The sequence below is a fragment of the Micrasema longulum genome, unplaced genomic scaffold (assembly GCF_059751315.1).
Source record: "Micrasema longulum isolate JH-2025_06_02 unplaced genomic scaffold, ASM5975131v1 h1tg000260l, whole genome shotgun sequence".
Taxonomy (NCBI): domain Eukaryota; kingdom Metazoa; phylum Arthropoda; class Insecta; order Trichoptera; family Brachycentridae; genus Micrasema; species Micrasema longulum.
This window is the reverse complement of record NW_028277464.1, coordinates 1,577,152-1,598,746: the sequence shown is the minus strand read 5'-3', so window position 1 is coordinate 1,598,746 and position 21,595 is coordinate 1,577,152. Positions and strand designations below refer to the sequence as shown.

Genomic DNA, 21,595 nt, shown 5'->3' with positions numbered 1-21,595 from the left:
CAAATACTTGAAGATGGACTTGTTAAAAGTAGGAATAATCGGCGTGCGTGCATGAGAAGATGTATGAATGTAGAGGAAGCGAGGTATGTATGCCAAGATAGAGTGTTATGGCGTTCTATCCTCTCTGCCTACCCCTACGGAGAAACGGCGTGATGGTTTGTTCTTGTTGTTGTTGTTATGTAATCCGTAAAGGTTTAGAAAAAAAAATTCAATTAAAAAATATAAAAAATGGTCCGTTGTCTTACTGTAAGCTAGAAATCTTTAACAACTCTTTTTTATCATTGGTCGATTCATAATTAACTAGTGAAGTCGTTCAAAGTAGTCCGTTTTCATTAAATTATTTTTTATTATTATTGTCGTATATTTTCAAGAAACTTTTCTTTACAATTCAATGCTTTTTTTTTACAGCGCGTATAAAAAATTGTTTGTATCCCATTTCTCTTAGGGCTGAAGTTTTTCAATTGAATTATATAAAGATTTATTGCAAAGTTAATTGCGCAAGTTAATTAATATATGTTTTTATTTTTTATTTCCTGATAACGATCTGGATATTTGGCAAACTGGATGGCTTGAGTTTGGGTAAGTGGAATTTAATTGGGATTTCATTAAAGACTTATACCCGTATGCAGAGACAAAACTTAAGGTGAGGAAAGTACATTCTAATCTCAAATGCGGAGAATAACCCGAAGGTGATGACAATAGAATGTACTTTCCTTAAGTTTTGTCTCTGCATACGGGTGTTAAAAAGACATTTTAAACAACAAAGTTGATTTCTTGCCACGCAATGCGCGCCGGCTGCCTAGATCCTTTTTGTATTATTTCCTGACAACAAATTAAATATTTGGAAATATGGATGACAGGAGTTCGGATAAACAGAGTTCGGATAAACAGAGTTCGGATACACGGAGTTCGGATAAACGGAGTTCGGCTAAACTGAGTTTGGATAAACGGAGTTCGGATAAATGGAGTTCGAATAAACGGAGCTGCCTGTTTTTTGGTGACTATGGCCATAAGAATTTTTGTTATTTCCTAAACTATCTTCGTATATTTTCATTGCTATTTTTTTGGTTTCATCATTCTCGATGTTTATCACGGAAAATTATATTATATTTAGAGTAACGAAATCCAAATGCTATTTTCTTATAGCAGTTCAAAAAGATTAGCACAATTTTCAGAAATTAATAATCAACATTCTACTTTGTCATCAACAGTAAATTATTGAACACATTTTACCATAGAAATTGTTCACCGACAGGCCCAAGCTGGAAATTGAATTACCCAGCCATTTTGTTTATTTTCACATGAAAAGAAGTGTCTTTGCCGCCGTAAATTTTAGTGAAAATAGCGATTAAGATTTGTGCAATACTCGGATACGGGTAGTGAAATGATAAACAATATTTTTCAGTGCAAATACATGTGGTAAACACCAGATTCCCTCAAATAGAGGGTTGGGAAATTTGCAGACATTGGGCGCACCGCAAGCAAACACTTTGTCAAAGTGACCACCTCATCCACCAACAAAAATAACCAACAAAACTCTTATTTTAAATCTACAATTACTATAAATCAGAATAATATAACTCGTCTGCCAAAAAAGTCTAAAGGACAAAATCCTCTGGCTTTAAAGGTAATAAATATTCACCTTTTTATTTTCGAGATTCCACATTTCATGCATGAAATATGTGTAACGTAATTCGTAGATTTGCGTTATGAACGCAGTTTTCTTTTGCAATGAGCCGTAATAAAATATATTGTTGTGTCTAATTATTTAGTGAATGTGTTTTTGTGGTGTTCAGGACGTTTTAGATAGTTCTGGGCGAAGTTCCCCGGTGGCGCGCCCGGCTAACATGAACCACTCGCCTGCCGCTGACAGGCAAACAGACAATGTCAGCCAGGTCGAGGAAATGGAAACACAAGAAGGTTAGTCTAACTGAAAATACTATTTTTCAATCAGCTATATTTGCTTACATTTCGAGGAAATTTGATGTTATCTTTCGCGATATTCTTTTATTATTATTTTATCCGATTATCAATCAGTAACAACTCCTTATTTTTGCGAGAATTCTTATTTCAAAATGTGCAATTTCCTTTGTTTTTTTTTCGTTTTACTTGTCATGCCGAGTCATTTGTCAAATTTGAAAATCGTTATTAACAAGCAAATTCAAAATCAATAGCTGCAATTCTCGGATCTGCAATTTTGGGTCGCTTTCAGCGCGGATTTTTTTTATTAACTTATTTGTGAGCGTTAAAAACGAAACCATTTTAGTGTATTTTTTTTTCTTTGTTTGGAAGATGTTAATCAGCATCCAGCCTATAATAACCCTTTCCCGAGAAAAAATTGTTGAGTTTCATGACTATCTCAAGCAGGTAAATATTGATTTAAGAGTGTATTAAAACATATTTTTACGAGATACTGGATGTATGTATTTGTATTGTGTACGCGTACTTGTATATATTTTCACTAAAGAGAATATTGTGTTGATACAACAAAATGCTGTAATTTGGACAAAACAGTTTCGAATTTTTTGTTTTTGAGTCAGTTGACGACATGCCTAATGAAAAATATTAAATAGATCGATATATTTATGTAAGTTTTACAATTCCAAATATTGTGGTTACATATTTAGGAACAATACATGTTTAGGCTATCATCGGTGGATGACGTCATTAAATCATTGTCTATGCAAATCAATGCTGGTCTTCTTGGAGCGAGGGCGTTGGTTATGAGCAGAATGTCAAACAGTGTTACCGCCGTTTCCAGGACAGCTGTCATGGCGGTACAGACAGTTGCGGAACAATTTTTTTTCACGCGGCAGTGAACATTTATTAGTCAAAAACGGCAAACGTGGTTTAGACTAGTAAAAATGTTTTTTTTTTTTTGATTTTGTAAGAAATCTTGCAAAAAAATTGCACTGTGATTTGAAATACATCTTCTGTAGCAGGATTGTTACATCTCACTCTCCTCCGAATGATAGTTTTCGTCTTACAAGGTCTTCTCATCTTCCAAACATATTAATAATGCTGTGTGTCTAGCTTGTTCACTCTCTGCTACAGTATGTCAGTTTTATTAAAATAAGTTGATAAATAAGGTGGTGGTTATGGTCGCTAGATAATGACACCCGTTCTCTTTTCTTTAATTGAACATCTCTGGTCACTGTTAAAACGGATATCTTGTTACGCCCCCGCATCACCATTAGATAACAGTTCCCTCTCTCGGGAAACCACCGCTTTAGCTATAATCGATATATTTCTTTTGAACTATATTTAAATGTCAAAAAATGACACTACTTTATAATGAAATAAAAGATAGATGAACTCACTGAGTTGTGATAGATTTTTGTGGATACAGTCAATGTAATGAGGAAGTTCATTGGTTTTTTTATGTTTTTTATTTGTAATAGACTATTAAACTAAGACAAATTAATGCTCTAGTTTTTACCTCGCATAAGAAAACATATTTTGTATCCAATTTCGCGTCAGACTGAACTTCCTCATTGAAGCCATATTTTGCAATTTAGATGTAAATAAACATTAGAAATTCCTCTACTTGATACCATTTTTTTTAGATATTACGATGTCACTAGGGAGGTGTAAATGTTATTTAGAGCCGGATCCGATGTTAGAAATTGCCGTTTGATTCTGTCATTTTTTCGATGTAATTAGATTTTTATTTTATATTATAAATATATATTGAATTGATATTAGGCGAAAATCTTATCATGATGTGAAACAAGCACAGTAAAACATAATGCATTTAACAGTATCCTGTTATATTACTCGGAAAATGAGAAATGAAATTTTATTTGAGGACAACAGACATTCATTAATTGATTTTGTTAAAAAAAAAATTACACCACAGTGGTGTTCTGTATTGTAATCACTGTTGTAAATTACAACACAGAACACCTAGCCCTGAGAAAAATCACTATGTATAATGTTTGTGTTCTTACCGGGAACCAAGTGCTTACCCATTACGCCACGGAGCCCGCTGATAAATAAAAATGTATATTTCCTTTCTATTGGTCATTATAAATTAAAAATAATGGATAATAAAAGGGTCTGATCAATATTCAGTGGAAGGAGATTACCGGCCAGTATTCAACTATACCGGAGACTATTCAGTTCATAAGCAGCCAATGAAAGCAAATGGACAAGAAGCCATATATATTAAACTTTAAAGTCAAACCAAACCCGAGCATGCATTTATATCATAGAAAATATAATGCTCGAGTTATGAAATATAATTCAATTTGCTCCACCTTTGTTTCTGCTTTCTTGTAATATAACATTTTATTATGTGTTTATATTATATTATTATTAAGTTTTTTCTTTATACATAATGCAAAACAGTGTTTTAAAATAATGTAATAAATTCTGCCTAAGTGATTTGGAAGTTAAAACTATTAGATTTCAATATGAAAGAACAGGTTAAAAATGCAAATGTTGATGGATGCAGAAAATGATGAAGACCGAGAAAGACACAACAAATACTTGAAAATGGACTTATCCAAAGTCAAAATAATCAGCATGCACGCATGAAAAGATGTATGAATGTAGAAGAAGTGAGGTCTGTATTCAAAGACAGAGTGACATGGCATTCTATCCCCTCTGCCTACCCCTACAGATAAAGAATATAAAGAAAACTTACCAATGTGAAATATCTTCAATTTTTATTTATTCTATATTAATTTAAGATTTTTCTGACTTGAATATAATTATTTTTACATGTGTGATTGGCTGTTTTGTTTCAGTGGAGACAATAGACACCCTAACGGATACCGGGGGTGGAGATATAACAGATCGAGGACCTAACGGCCAGGTCATGATGGGACCACAGAACCAAGACGTGGCTGGAGCCGCAGCTATCCAGGTACTTATTATTCAGACCACTATTATTAAGAAAAACCTTCAATAGACAATTATGTGCTCTTATAAAAATACTCTAGAATTTAGCTCATCGTATCTCACAACAAACTGTGTATGAGGATAGTAAAATCAATGAGGTTAAGATGTTATGTCAATTTATAATAATTTTATTGGTTGAATCAGGATTCACTTCATAACATTTCATGATAAATTATTAAATAAAAGCTTTGTTATTATTACTACACATATAAGTTTATTCTATAAAACGAACACGCAAAGTTTTGTTTCACCCGTCGATGGGAGGAGTGCTCTCCTGAAACTATAGTTATGTTCTTTTAATATGATTAACTTACATGTGTAATACTAATAACAATGTTTTTATTATATAATAATCAATCTAGAATAAATAGTTGAGAAAAGACAGCGTAGACCCCAATTCGCCCAATCAGAATCATTGATTTATCTTAAGTTTTTATCTATTATTCGTAAAATCCTAAAAACTGTTGCGAATAATTAGATTATTGTGACACTTATCCTAAATGGCCGTTTACATGTAGGCAATACGATATTGTTCTGTCCCAGGACTAAACCATTCTCCACATGTAAACAGCAATTTTGAGGACAGGACATTGTTCCGAGACATTGTCACAGAGATAGATGGGCAGGCTATCTCCGCGGAACAATGATTACCCCCACCATCCCCCCATTGTCCTTGTGTGAGTGCGCACGGACAGGACCTTAATGACGTGTATGTGTCTCTTCAAAATCTTCAAATCTAATGCAGTGTTTCTCGATTGTCTATTATGAGAAGGTAAGGGGGTCAGTCCTCCGCTTAAATGTTGATTATAATACTTCAATAAAGCCCTTTGTAATTTTCTGCGTCCAGGTGGATGAAGAATACAGTTCTGCGTGTAAAATAGAACCAGAACCATGTGCAAGTGTTTTCAACTCGATGGCTGCTCTCAGGTAAAAATCGGCCAGTGCGTTTGCCTACCACTCTTGAGGTCTCTGATTCGATTTCTGGCAGGGTAGAAGTGAAATATTTGTTTTTAAAGGTGATTTTACATTGCAATATTTAATGGTTCCTGGACTGGCACCTGAAGCATAAGACTGATCATCTTACCTTCTAACAGATGACCGAAATACACTGCATTTGGTTTACCAATGCAGTGCTCTATGCACCATTGGGTGTGGAGAGGGGAATGATGATAAAATCCCTAAAATATACAAATGTATAATATTAAACAAAATTAATTCTTCTAATATTGCTTGATACATTCATTGTAGCACGTAGCTACATATAAATAATTCACATCACAAATGACATAATGAGAAAAAAACAATGGTTAAATCTTTGTTGATGGATTAATTCCTCCGGGGGCTTTTATGAAGATATTTAAGGAAAATTTTTGGATTGCAGGACTCCGAGATGGCCGATGTCGAGGCCCGAGCCGACGCAACCTTCCGTTACACAGTGTACAACTTCAGCCAGATCAAGGAGTCCGTGCTGTCGCCTCCGTGCTACGTGCGCAACCTTCCCTGGAAGATCATGGTCATGCCGCGCCAGACCCTGCCCGACAACCGCCACCAGAAGTCCTTGGGCTTCTTCCTGCAGTGTAATGGGGAGAGTGACTCCAACAGTTGGTCCTGTTACGCCATCGCAGAGCTGAAGCTTCTCTCCCACAAACCGGAGACGGAACCCTTCTTGAGGAAAATACAACATTTGTTTTATTTGTGAGTACTATTTTTAATTTTTCTCGATATCTTTGGCCATCTGATATCATAGGTGCCTAATGCCAAAGTTGCTAATTTGCATTTCGGCCACTTATGAGATATACCAAAGTTAGTTTTAAATCGAGTTGACACTTAACACAGGAATGGAGAACATTTTAAAGAAGGAATATGGATGTCTAGGTATTTACAGGGCTTGTAACTTGTCATTGGCTGGTTTATGTGGCCACTTTACGCACTGTGTAACATTTACGATTTTGCCTAAGTTTGAACATTGATATTTCTTCAACTCTTCCATCTGTCAATTGAGAGTTTACACTAACAAAATAGCCCTCCTTAGAACAGGATACTCTAGTGAGGACGACTCGTTGTAATTTCCTGATAGTTTAATGATTAAATTTGTATTCAATTTATTATCATAGTAAAGCTGTAGCAGCATATTATTTTTATCAAACTAAGAAAATTTATACAAACTAACCATATTGCAAAACAAAGCCGTAAGATTTTTTATTTTTAAAACCTTAACACAAGTGTAAATTTGATTTTAATGAATTAAAAGTACCAACATATAAGCAAATAATATTTAACAATGCAATGATATCTGTGTATAATATTATTAATTATAAAAAAAAACTCTGATTTTGGAAAAAAAATGATCGAAGCCTGATATGAAATGAAAAAAATTGATCGAAAAATATGATCACAATACCAGAGAAAAGGTAAAAATCAGACTACCATTTAGAAAAAACGCAAAGTCACAAAATTTAATTTTATATAAGACTGTATAAAATAGTATTATTTGGGAAAAAAAACATTAATGAAGAAAAAAAAAAAACAAAATTCAAACTCAAGGATAAGAAATATGTGCTAAACAACTCCTAAATTAAATATACATACATTTTTATTATTAGAGCACACCTAAGAATATTTCTTATTTTCTTATTTTTATTTTTGCACCACAACAGGCCAGGAGGTCCAATTACAGTGGTGAATTACACCCAGACTTGAGAAAAATCACATTTTTTAATTTTTGTGTTCTCACCGGGAATCGAACCAGGAACCTTCCGTACGTGAGTCAAGCGTCTTGACCACTACACCACTGAGGCCGCCAATGCTAATGTGTGCTCTACTTCAAGATTGAAAATAAAATGAATTTAAAAAAAACATTAACTAGTATTATGGGGTTGGTTTTGTATAAACTGGCAACTTTGTACCTCAATATGTACGGCAAAATTACGCTTTTGCAGATTAAAGAATAACGTTTCTTTATTTAACTTTTTGTACTTGCATATTTGTACATTGGCGGGCGGCTTATTGTCAAATTTAAACAGGGATACTGAGATTCATGATTGGTTTAATTATATATGGATAAATTATCTTTTCTTATTTAATTTTTTAAAAATGGATTCGTGTAGATGGAATAATGTGTAATGTATTTTGTTGAACAGCAAAGAAAATGATTGGGGCTTCTCTCACTTCATGGGGTGGAATGATGTTCTGGATCCAGATAGGGGCTATGTAAAGGATGACTCCATCACCCTGGAAGTTCATGTAGCCGCCGAGGCCCCACACGGTGTGTCCTGGGATTCTAAGAAGCATACTGGATATGTTGGTATGTAAGATAACCAAAACTACTATTAAATATGCTTAAATTATTTAATTTATAGAATATAATGTTTTCACACTAAGCATCAATAATAACAACATCATGTAGACTGGTAAATGTTTAATTTGTTGAATGTGTTAGTACTTCACTATACAGTTTGGGGTATATTTGTCATCGTAACTTCAATAATATCATTAAAATACGCATCTGAATTTTTTATTACTTATTTACTATGAATTAACATTTCGCATTGATAAATTGAGTATACAAATATGATTAGACACCACATTTTTTATAACATGTGATTATATTAGTCATGATGAACTAAATATTATTGGTAAACATATTCCATACTGTAATTCCAACATCCGTACTTACTGTGACAGCAGTTTAGTTCTTAGCTGAATTTGATATAAAATCTTTTATCTTAATATTTTAAGCTTTATCCTACAAATATTTTTCTAAATTTTTATTCAGGTCTGAAAAACCAAGGAGCAACATGCTACATGAACTCTCTGCTCCAAACCCTTTACTTCACAAATCAACTACGCAAGGCTGTGTACAAGATGCCCACAGAATCAGACGACAGTACTCGCTCCGTTGCCCTGGCTTTACAGAGGGTATTCCACGAACTTCAGTTCTCAGATAAACCTGTAGGCACCAAGAAACTCACCAAGAGTTTTGGTTGGGACACTGTAGATTCTTTCATGCAACACGATGTGCAAGAGTTTCTCCGGGTAAATATAATAATTTATTTATAATCAATAGAAGTAGTATAATAGAGTTTATTATTGTATAAATATAAGAAATATTATTATTTTTTTCAGTAGTGAGTGAAATTCATAATTTACTTTGAAATATATGAAGAATTAATCAAATAACAACTCAGTTCCAATTTTCAACAAATGAAAATAGTGTAACATGTTAGTTTTCTTTACAATGCTTGAACATTTTGTAGGTCTTGCTGGATAAACTAGAAAGTAAGATGAAGGGAACGTGCGTGGAGGGAACAGTACCCAAGTTGTTTGAAGGAAAAATGACTTCATACATTAAGTGCAAAAATGTTAACTGTTCAAGTACGAGGTTAGAGACGTTCTATGATATTCAACTTAATATTAAAGGAAAGAAAAACAGTAAGTACATATTTTATTTTATAGGCTCATTAGCACATGCCTATAATATGCATGCATTTTTGGATTTATATCTCATCAGAAAGGGAGATTTTTTAAACAATATGAATAAAGAAGTCCTGTCGTAGGCTAGTTAATTTGATCACTTTATGCACTGTTTAATTTATAATTCAGTTTGAACATCCATACTAACTCCCGTGTAGCTGTGTTGACACATGACTTCACATAGAATACAAGACTTGATATATCTCCCCTGTTTTTTAAAAATAATGTAGTTGTTTTTCACCATAACATGCCTAAATGATGATAATTTTTTGAAATCATGGAAAATGTATGTAATAAACTCGTGCAAAAAAATTTACTCCATGGTTGCTAAATTAATTTTTCTTGCATTTTCAGTCGACGAATCATTTAAGGACTATGTGTGTACAGAGAACTTAGAAGGAGATAACAAGTACGATGCTGGTGAGCACGGTCTACAGGAGGCAGAGAAGGGAGTTATATTTGCATCTTTTCCCCCCGTCCTCCATTTACACCTCATGAGGTTCCAGTACGACCCCCTCACTGATTGTTCCATTAAATTTAACGATAGGTAAGTACTTTTAGGAATTTAGAAATAGACAACGGGCGTGAAAATCTCCTGTGACAACTGTCATAAGCGGAGGCGATTTATCTGATTACTATGCTCGTCTACTTTACAAGGTAACAGATTCTTTAGTTGACAGTTTATGTCTGAACATCATACATGATTGTCGATTCAGTGTTTTGTGTTAAAAATGTGTCATCATACATTCCCAGTCGGCATCTGAGATCGACTAATACCTTTTATGTTTCAACTTTTACAAACAATATAGCATATTTCAACTCTTTCAAAAATTTTAAGACTATAATAAAGTAGAAAAAAAGTAAGTATTTACATTTATCATGCGAGTAAATGATTACAAAAAATATTATTTCTTCTTTTTTTTTTAAAAATAATTAGTCGTACTTATTGCTCAACCTTTATTATTATTAAAACTTATTTAATTAAACTACACACTTATCTTATACAATTTATGAAAGATGGTAGAGTTAGAGAAATATTATTATCTATAATATACTATCATTAATCTTATTATTATTATTAACGCTTATTTACAAATTGTATATATATTATGTATACTTGTTGAACTTCCAAATAAAACTACAGTGTAACTAATTTGAGATCCAAAAAGTTTATCAGTATATTGTGTTTACATATCATAGATTGAAAAATGTTTAGGTTGTGAATCATACAAGCTATGGTTAGATTTATGTTGACTTGAGTTTTTGACATTTTAGCAAATTCTGTGTTATAGTCAACTCTTTTTAGTACTTGAGATGCTGACATCATTAACACTAAATTTCAGTGGAGATTTGAAAAACAATCAATGAACAATATGACATTAAATTGACTCAAATAGTTTTATACATTCCCTTCCTTATTGATATATTAAAAATTATGTTTATTTTTGTAGGTTTGAATTTTACGAACATATTAATTTGGATGACTATTTACAAGAAAAACCTCCCATCCCGGCGGATTATACACTACACGCTGTTCTTGTCCACTCTGGAGATAATCACGGAGGCCATTACGTGGTCTTCATCAACCCTAGAGGAGATGGAAAAGTAAATAAATCTTATTTCTTCTCTGTCCAGATGTTTTTTTTTTTAAATAAATATTTGCGTTCTTATGATTTACCCAAATATTTAATTTTGAGGTCCATTTTTAACGAGTTGTAAATAACTCACTATTAGAAAATGGGAATCAAGTTGGGGTAGAGTAGGATTCGAACCACTGAACTTTGGTCCGTGAGTCCGAGACACTAGCCACAGGACCACAACCCGATTCTAAGGATACTGATTTATATTTAATGATTTATATTTTATAGTTATAAATGATTTATTGACGATTATAAGAGATTCAATGAATTCTATATATAAATAATAATAATAATACACTTAAATCAGGGGTTTAGGATCACAGGGGTTAACTACAAAAAATCGAATTGTGAGAAGTATCAGTAATGTGATTATCATATGTTATGAGTTTCATATGATCAACATTTATATTTGCGTTTATCACAAAACCATTTTTGTTGTTGTTATCTCGTGATATCCCAAACACCAAAATATGATGAAACTAAGCTTAACTAACAATGCACATTTTTGTAGCTACCCCACTGTGATCTTAAACCCCCAAAATTTCCCCCGACTGTCCTTTCTCTTTTATTTTGGTCATTATGTGTGCCAATTTATATGGATTTTAAACCAAATAGAAATGTTCTAATAGAGAGAAACAATTGACTCCGATTAATGTGTATATAAACAATGTTTACAGTGGTGCAAGTTTGATGATGATGTGGTATCACGCTGCTCCAAGCAGGAGGCTGTTGATCACAACTTCGGGGGTCACGATGAGGATATGACATTAACAGTCCGCCACTGTACTAATGCGTACATGTTGGTTTATATTAGGTAAGGTTTCATGCTTTATATTAATTTATTAGATCTTAAGTCCTTCCATAAAATATATCAGTTACAATGTGGGTAGATTTCAAAGGCTTTAAACCACAATTCTGGGAGAAGTGGTTTCATTATTTTTAATGTCTTTTAAATCAATTACTTATAAATGTTCTGGTAAAAGGATTGAAGTCAATAGACATTAGCAGTTCAAATCCTTTTTCCACAATGTGTATATGTAATTGCTTTAAAATACATTTGAAATAATGAAACGGCTTCTTCCAGAGCTGAGGTTTGAATACTTCGACCTGAACACAGTCGATATGATATGCTAGGAATCTGAAAAAATAATTTCATTTTTTTTTTCAGGGATTCACAATTAAAAAATGTTTTACAAGAATGTACTCAGGCAGATATACCCAGTGAATTAGCAGATAGACTTAATGAAGAAAAACGTATAGAAATGGTAAAACTTTAATCAAAAACAATTTACAAGTACTGTATTATAAAATTGACAAAATAGATAATTTATTAAATCATACAAATTTTTTTTTTGTACTCCCAGGAGTTACAACAAACTCATAATGATTGTATTATTTTAGATTAGGAGAAAAGAGCGCACGGAGGCGCACCTTTACATTTCAGTAAATGTTCTCCTGGAGGACGCCTTTATCGGCCACCAAGGGAACGATCTGCACGATCCGGAGAAGGCCAACTACAGGGTGTTCCGAGTACAGAAGCAATCCTCTGTAGCCGAGTTCCTGGCCATGCTTGCCGAGAGCTTTAAGTACCCTATCAAGCAGATCAGGCCATGGCCATTCAGTGCGCGATCCAATCATGTAATTGATCTATTTTTGGTTTTAATATTTTGTTTTTCATTATTTTACTCTGAATTTATTGTCCGCCTCATGTTCTAATGGTCAGCGCGTTTGCTTTCCATGCATGAGGCCTCTTATTTTGAAAAATGAAAATATTTTGGTTCCACTATTATGAGTTTCCATATAAGTTTCAAGTAGTTAAAAAATTACTATATATTTAAAAAATCTGCGCTTCATTTTGCTTCGTTACAAATAAAATCAAAGTTTTCTAAGATGTTTTCTAAGATGCACGAAATCCCTCATCGTTCCAGACCTGCCGCCCGACGTGTCTAGACATCGTGAACGACCTTCACAAGACTATTGTGGAGGTCACAGAAAACACGCCCACATGGTGCATCCTGCTGGAGCTGCTGCCCCCGGACTCTGGCCTGTCCTGTCTGCCGACCTTTGACAAGGACAACGATGTGGTGCTGTTCTTTAAAATGTATGACCCCAAAACCAAGAAGATCCACTACTGCGGTCACCACTACCTTCCCATCTCCAATAAGCTGACTGATCTAATACCTATTCTAAATAAAAGGGCGGGTACGTTCATATTCAACTGTTATATTCATTGTAATAATAGTATTCTCAATATAGAAGTTCTTTAAAGTTTATGAACCTTGAAGATATTTGTTATGTACTTTTGTGTGCTTTTTTTTGTATATAAAAATCTGGTATTTATAATACGAGTCCAAATTGTTTTAGAAAATATTTGCATTTGGGATTGCAAGTATATTTTTTTTTAAAAATAATCGTAATATTAAAAAAACCCCATGAGTCAACAGAAGTATTTGTAACCCTTTCAGTCCGGTTGTTCGTTCAAATATACACAAATTTTAAGTTTTATTTTTTTACTTTCATACCTACCGAAATTCAAAAGCGGCTAGTTTATTTTTTAATTACGGAAATCCTTAAGTACGTCTCTTTTTTTTTTTTTAATACACCGGTTATCGGCATTACACAGAAAAGTTTATGTCATCCTTATAAATGATTTATGTAAAGCAAGTTTTAAACATATTTCAGTAAAATTAAATTAATTTAATTTAATCAACATATATTGTAACATAATAACTCATTTTAAATAATTTTTGTCAGTTTGAGACCTATTATTTATAAAAAAATGAGCGTTAAATAATTTCTTACGTCTAAAAGATAAAAAAACATTAGAAATACCAAATTTTTAAAAATAATTCCTTTAGTATGCGCAGAATAAAAAAAATTAATTATATCTACTAGAATTAATTCAGGTCTGAAGGGGTTAAGGGGTCTATAAAAAAGTTTACCGACTATTTTGTTGCATGAAAGTGTCTACTTTTTTTTAAAATTTTGATTTCATAAAAAAGAATGAACATTATAATGAGAAAGTTCAGTGTCTTTTATTATTTTTTTATTTGTTAATAGAATATTAAACTAAACCAATTTTTTTTATTTACATATCGTATTATCAGCGCTATGATTTTTAATAAATGAAAAATGAAAGTAGTGCATTTTTTTTTTTTTTTGTACATTTTCAATTTCATTTTCGCCCTACAATTTAATGCTCTAATTTTTATCGTGCCCAAGAAAACATTTTTTGTATCCAATTTCCCTTAGGCCCGAAGTTCCTCATTTTATTAAAAAATTGGACAGTCAAGGAAATAATTTTATATTTCTAAAAAGAATTTTAAAGTGGCTTGACTTTTTGCATTTAGTCGATGAATTGTGGGGTTTCTGAAAATTACAATGCAAATATGCGTACTCATGGATAACCATCTTGAATACTTGTATTACATAAAGCCTTTACCTGCAAGTTTTTATGGCCTCCATATATCCTTCTCAATAACTTATGTATATCTATGTATTTTATTGTATTTTATTGTATGTATTATTTTTTTTACTTATTTATTTTTTGTACTATTTTATTGTATGTATTGTATTGTATTTTATTGTATTTTATGTATTTTATTGTATGTATCTTATTGTATTGTATTTATGTATTTTATTTTTATCTATGTAAATTATGTATATTGTTTTTCCATCTTGATAAAAATTCTTCAAAGTACTCAGATGTCTATAAACATTATGCATAACAAAGATATCTAATTACTTCAGGATTCCCCCCGGATACTGCACTGACCCTCTACGAGGAAATTAAACCAGACTTTGTGGAAAAGATCAGTAACTACTATGAGCCACTAGAAAAGGTACTGCTATAGATAATTTTATTTGTATTACGCTTTATGTTTAGTTAAAGGCATGCAATTAATTATATTTGTATTATTCATATTTATCTTGTAACATATTATTATTGTAAGGCAAACATTGATGTGGCAAGGTAATTATGTATATTTATTCAATATTTAAGTTATATTAATATAATATTATAATGATTAGAATGATTACCTATGTATGTAATATACATAATATATTTATTGTAAAATTGTTCATAGAAATGTGTACGTATTATTCACTACAATGATCAGTTCATTTTAGACAAATATTTTTTTCCCGTTGTTTGGTAAATAATATGATTTATTTATGGACTATACATATACAGTCCATTTAGTAACAAAAAAAAACATTGCATTATTTATGTATGTACAAATATTAAAGTTAAATTAAAAATTAACACCCTCCATACAAGGTTTGGTCTGTTTTGTTTTATTTTTTGAGACTAAATAATAATAATATAGAAGATGAAATTTGTCGAGTCCTGGAAAGGGTGTATGGCATTGAATCTTCAAAATAGAATACATTGAATTGACTTGCCAGGTTCTTGATGAGTTGATGGACGGAGACATCATCGTGTTCGAAAAGGAGGAGAAGGAAGACGACCTCGAGCTCCCTACCTGCCTCGACTACTTCAAGTACATTTTCTTCAAAGTTGAGGTGCACTTTGTGGACAAGAGCATACCCAATGATCCAGGGTAAGATAAGATACCATTTAAGGGAGACAATCAATATATGTATTAACTAACTATCCATATTTTATATAATTATTATTCACATTGTGTATTACAGATTCACGCAGGAATTATCCACGCAAATGACGTATGATCAAATGGCAAGAGCTGTCGGACAGAGACTGAATGTAGATCCTTATTTAATTCAATTCTTTAAGTGTCTAAAGTAAGTCTAAAAACCAATTTGTATGGAAAACTGTTTTTAAATCTTGCGCAAAAAAATATTATTTTGCATTGATTATATGAAACTTCATAATTTAATCAAGTATTTGGTTATTTTTAATAATTTATGTTTTTTTAAACACCTGTGGTTCAAAAAGCTTTCTCACTTCATATCTTTTTACATTTCAGAAATATACTATTTTTATTGAAATTACTATTGTAAAGATTTGATTTCTCATAAGATCAATTATGTTATTTTCTTTGTGGCAATTGGGTTCTTTTCCTTTTCCTAGTATTTATGTGCTGTTATGACAAGTGTTATTTTGATTTTATCATTTCAGTTACAAAGACACTCCAGGGCAATCACTAAAATATTCATATGAAGGCAACCTTAAAGAACTATTAACTTATTGTAAGCCTAAGTGCCCCAAAAAATTATTTTATCAATTATTAACAATTAAGGTGAATGAATTGGATAACAAAAAACAATTTAAATGTACTTGGGTAAGTAACAATAAACTAACAGTATTTACTGTAGTATGTAATATAAATTTTAGAGTAAAAAGTAACAGGAATTAACAGTCCAGATTTGTGTATAAAAATACATAAATAACTTAAGATAATATTTGCAATGACCTTTCGGCCTGTGGCTGGGAAAATTTTTAATTGATAAAACATGAAATTTTATACATTCAAATCAAAATTTCAATATATTTGTAGAATTCATTTCGACTTTTTGCTCACTAAATTTATACATGATTATTTTTTATTGCAAATATTTAGAATTTTTAAAAATTAACAATATTTTGAGTATGTCAAAATCCTCGCAGACGAGTAGGCAGTTTATAAAGATTGACGGATATATTCAACTGAGATTTTTTTTTTGTGAAGGGTTCAAGGATGCATTTTGGAGAAAGAAAAATTCAACAGATGAAAGAAGAATGAAATAATAATTTGTTTTCGCAGAATGTTTCTCAAACCTAAAATGTATTGAAAAGAGCTATATAGTTTGAGCTGCAATGTCAAATTTTAAACTGTTTAAATTCATCCATGTAAAACATTAATAAATGGCACATCACTTCTTTTCCAGAAGAAGTAGGCCCGCATGTATTGAGTTATTATTTTTTATTTATTTCGATAAGGAAGTTCAGCAGTTTTTTTTATTTGTTAATAGACTATTAAACTAAGTCGAAAATAGTTTTTTATTTTTATTTATCAGTACTGTGATTTTTGGAAGTTTTGTATTTCTGAAATTACTCTGCGTGTGATGTCTCAAGTTCTCTTCCGCTTGATTGGTCCGCTGACTGACCGTAAACTGGAAATCTTTCACAACTCTCATCATTGGTTGATTCCTATGAAAAAAATCTAAAAAAACGAAGTCATGCTTTAAGCGTTAAAGTAAACATCAATATTAAAACAGGAAATGAAATAAACAATAAAAATCTGTATCCAAATTAAAGTTTCACAAAAAAAATATGCTAGGGAAGCATAACCGCCAAATTTGTACAAGTTGTCAGTTTACATAATTTATTTCTTCTTCATAAAATAAATATTTAACAACCCTTTTTAACCACTTATTTTTAATTTTTTCTACAGACCGGTTTCAAAGCTACACAAGCTTCTTTATCAAGGTATAATTAACTAATGAATTCTATCAACAGTGATTACTACCTTTTCATTTACGTTCAGAAAAAAATGTATCATTAACCTTAGTTTTAATAATTTTATATAAAAAACAAATGTCATAAAATGTTTGGAAGTCATTTTGACAAAAACTGTTAAAATGCTGATTAAGTTCCTCTGGCTCTCAGCGCCTCATATGGCGGGGTAATTAAATACAAAATATGTAATTTTGTTGGAATGTTCTGTATAACATTTGGAATTTGTTTTTAGGTGGGTCCTAATTACAAGGAAGACAAAGAGTTGATCCTGTACCCCAACAAGAGCGGACGCGTGGAGCACATCCTGGAGGAGGCAGCCAAGGTGGTGGAACTTTCCCCCGAGGGGAGTGGGAAGTTGCGCATCGTGGAGGTGGCTTGCCATAAGTTGCTGCCGGGCCCCGACACCGACATGCCCCTGGACCAGATCAACTCCACCACCCCCAGAAACTACCGCATTGAGGAGATACCCAATGACGAACTCAATCTTAAGGTCATTCACCACTCGTATAACTAACTAAACAGCATCCTGAGCATGTCCAAATATTTATTTTTTGCTGTCTTTGGAGTTTATCAAGGTCATCAGATATTTCAACATGACAAAAGAAAGAAAATGGAAACATTCCAGATCCTTAATTATTTGCAATGTCTTCCAAATGGAAAAATAAGTTGCATGCAAACCTGAGGATGTTCAATCGCTCGCCCTTTATCTAATAGCCCGATGCTTTAAACATAGGCTTGGAGGTGGAGATTTAGCAATATGAGAACACTCGCCCTCCGCTCAGTAGTCAGGCTCTTTAAAAACCTGGTCTTGGAGGGCGAGAATTAATTTACGGGGACCTGTCACAATAGATCTACACAGTTTGCAGTGACACCAGGAGCTTATATAACACTGACGCTCATTTTTCAGAAAAATAATAAGATCTTGAATTGATTCAGTCTAAACACTCATCACTGGAAGCTCTATCATCCCCAACTCCACCTCGTAACCTCAAGACAACTGATGTTGACTGCATGTTATCTCTAGCAGAGTATTTTTAAACTGGAATAATTTGCCGGTAGTAGATGATCAACCGATTTGAAAACCGCTTGGATGATATATGGTACTATAAAGTAAATAATGTGTACTAGCAAATGCGGCTGCTGGGAATCCAATAATGAAGTGAATTTTTAACATGTTGAAAATTATAATTTTTTTGTTTGCGGAAACTTCAATACATTAATTCTAATCAAAATTAAGAATTTTTTTTTACAGTTTTCAAAAAATGTATGATGTGATTTTGGAACACGATTTAATTAGTATTATTTTGGTTTCAGGATGATGAGATGTTAGTTCCATGTGCGCACTTCTTTAAACAAGTTTATTCAACTTTCGGTATACCGTTTTACATCAAAGTAAAAAATAATGAGCGTTTTACCAATGTGCACTTCAGACTTCAGAAAAAACTTGATATTCCTGACAAAGAATGGGAAAAGGTTAAAATTTATGATAAAACAAAATACTTCAGTATCCTCGCACAATGAAGCTTTTATTAACTGTTAACTGTTGTGTTTATTTTCCAGTTTAAATTTGCGATTGTGGCAAATGGCAGACTTAATTACATCACAGATGACTACATTATGATCCTCGAGGAACTTAAGACAAACGGTAATCCAAGTATGTTGCTTGTATCCTGGTCATATTAATATTAATGTAAAGTATACATAGTTTTCCAATGAAATTCACCAATCTGATTTGAAGTAATTCTTACGTCTTGTAGCATCCCGCGGTCCAAAGGCCAAGGGACTGACTATTCATAAGTGGGTCGGGTCTTACTTGATTTCTGGCCGGTGCAATATTACTGTTGTAATATTAAAAATATATATTATGTACATGCGAGTAGAATGAAATTATAATTTCATAACTTTGTGGAACATTATGATACTGTGGTAAAATTTGACCAAGAGACATTACATATACTTTATTATAACTAATGAATGAGCCTTAAAAACATGATTTCTTGATAATTTATTGCTTGCATTTTAATTTGTTAAACCCTGGCTGTTTTTTTTTTTCTTAAAATTAATTTTCATTTTTGATTCAAATAAACTTACGCTGTGCATGTTCCTAATTTTTTTTAAAGATAATTCTATTTTAAAATTTAACATTGCTTTTTGTTATTTAGATCAGTAATACTGAATTAATCCGTTATCTGAACATTGTCAATATTTTTTATTCATGTGTATGTGCATATGATAACATTTGGTTTCGTGTATTCACATTCACATTTATAATTCTCCAGGCTTTCAAGATTTCCCCATAGAATATAATTGCTTTTCGCTATGAATGTTGTGAAGCAAACAAATAATACAAGATGATATAACTGACTGTACTGTGATTTCCAGATCCGGCAATTCGTCCCTGGATAGGCCTGGAGCATGTAAACAAAACGCCAAAGCGATCACGTATTAACTACCTAGAGAAGGCTATCAAAATTTATAATTAGGGAGTACGGCTGGTGCATCTATGATCCTGTCTTGTCTCGGTTGAGTTTGGAATAATGGCTCGACCATTGCTCGAGACTGACACTCTATGTACATTTTCTTTATAATGCCATTTGCTGGTAAAATGTGAACATCATGTCTCTCTCTTGCTAAGTGCATGCATAGTATATCTATTCTAATTTCCTTTAAATTATTTATGTAACTACACTTTTTCTCATTCGGTTGGTTCTTAAAAATGAGTAGGAATTGACTGGAAGTAAACGATGAAATTTTCTTTATGTACTTTCATATGAAACATTTTAGATTTGGCTCAACTCGTATTAATTCAGAATTTCTCTGATGGATTATTTACTTGTGATAAAGTTTAATGTATTTATTCTGAATCAATCATCTCGTTTAACATTAAACGTATTTATTTCACATCACAAAGAATTTTATGACTTTGACATAGTTTATTTTTTAACGTACGAATGAATGATTTTTGCTAAATTATTCTTCATTTGAAAGGATTCTGTACATTGCTTCTTTTTTGCTGTGTAATATTTTAGTTACTATATGAGAAAAGCTTCGAAGGTGAAGTGATTCTGAATAATTTTGATAATAATGTTTTTGTAAATTTTGTCTGCCTGGTAACGATGCTCCAACACACTAGTATATTTTCGTATGATTGGTTTCTATAGTATTCTGTTGTGGATTGTACAATTTGAAGGCTGCATATAGCAAACAATTGTAATGTTTGTATATCTTTGACACCTGAATTATATCAATATGCAATCCTATTTCATTTGGCTACAATCTTAACAAAACCGCAGCGGTGCCCAGAAAAATTAATCAAAACAATTGTATAAAAGGAATGAAGATTATCTGTTAATGTGATTATTCTGGGAAGTGTTGACCGATTAGTACATTGGTTACGATAAAAGTCATTTTGGGGACTCAAATGATCATCACTGCGAACGTGTCTTTGCCAATTTTGTGTTTTGCATTTAAATTACTAATAGAAACTATATGACATACTTTAAGGATATATCTTAATGCATATTAGTGTTGCGAGATTTTAATTTGTTGATGCTAGTAAGTTTTCGGCTCTGTCTGTAAAGTTTACTACGATATTTGTATTATTTGAACATGTTTATAGGAAATAAAGAAGTTTAATGAAATCATTTTTAAAGTATTTAATATAAGATCCATGAAATAACACCCTCTTCCTGGCTAAACTTATTTATTTATCACGCTGCTTAAAATTTATACATTTCTCCTCTATTTATTTTAATGCTTCCCGGACACTTGCACAATTTGTTGAGAGTCTGTAATAATCATAGCTTTATTGCCCCCGATATGCTATATTATAATGCTTTTCATTAACGTTGTATTCATTATTTTATTTTTAATACTACAAAAAACATCCATGCACTTATTTCGTCCTGTTTTCTGACTGGGTTCAGGGGAATGCGGAATGGCACAGATACTTATAAATATCCTGGTTTTTAGAAACATTATTTTAGAGATATGTACCTAGTTAGTTTTGTTTTTTGGCTCCTCATACGAGCGACTTCATTAAACTGGAAGTTTCGTAGGATGTGATTATTTGAATGACAATGGTATTGCAATAAAGTTATTTCAAATTTAAAATGTGATTTATTGTGGTTGCAAACGATGATAAATAATTTTT

General features: G+C 32.1%; 1 protein-coding gene across 4 annotated transcripts; it reads left to right on the top strand.

The window, feature by feature from the left end:
- The first annotated feature begins 1,231 nt into the window (after positions 1–1,231).
- On the top strand, positions 1,232–21,086 carry Usp7 (Ubiquitin-specific protease 7). Of its 4 annotated transcripts, none has more exons than XM_088223964.1 (21): positions 1,232–1,627; positions 1,797–1,920; positions 4,752–4,870; positions 6,287–6,600; positions 8,046–8,209; positions 8,681–8,940; positions 9,162–9,336; positions 9,733–9,925; positions 10,830–10,983; positions 11,696–11,832; positions 12,187–12,283; positions 12,420–12,656; positions 12,947–13,220; positions 14,769–14,860; positions 15,441–15,583; positions 15,678–15,785; positions 16,123–16,285; positions 17,675–17,932; positions 18,757–18,915; positions 19,003–19,087; positions 19,825–21,086. In XM_088223964.1, the coding sequence occupies exons 2-21, from the start codon at positions 1,848–1,850 to the stop codon at positions 19,923–19,925; spliced, it is 3,306 nt and encodes a 1,101-aa protein (XP_088080090.1). In that variant the 5' UTR covers positions 1,232–1,627; positions 1,797–1,847; the 3' UTR covers positions 19,926–21,086. The 4 variants fall into 4 exon arrangements, with proteins under 4 accessions (XP_088080090.1, XP_088080089.1, XP_088080088.1 ...); XM_088223963.1 differs by having other exon boundaries at positions 19,003–19,096; XM_088223962.1 differs by having other exon boundaries at positions 15,429–15,583.
- Positions 21,087–21,595: the final 509 nt, after the last annotated feature.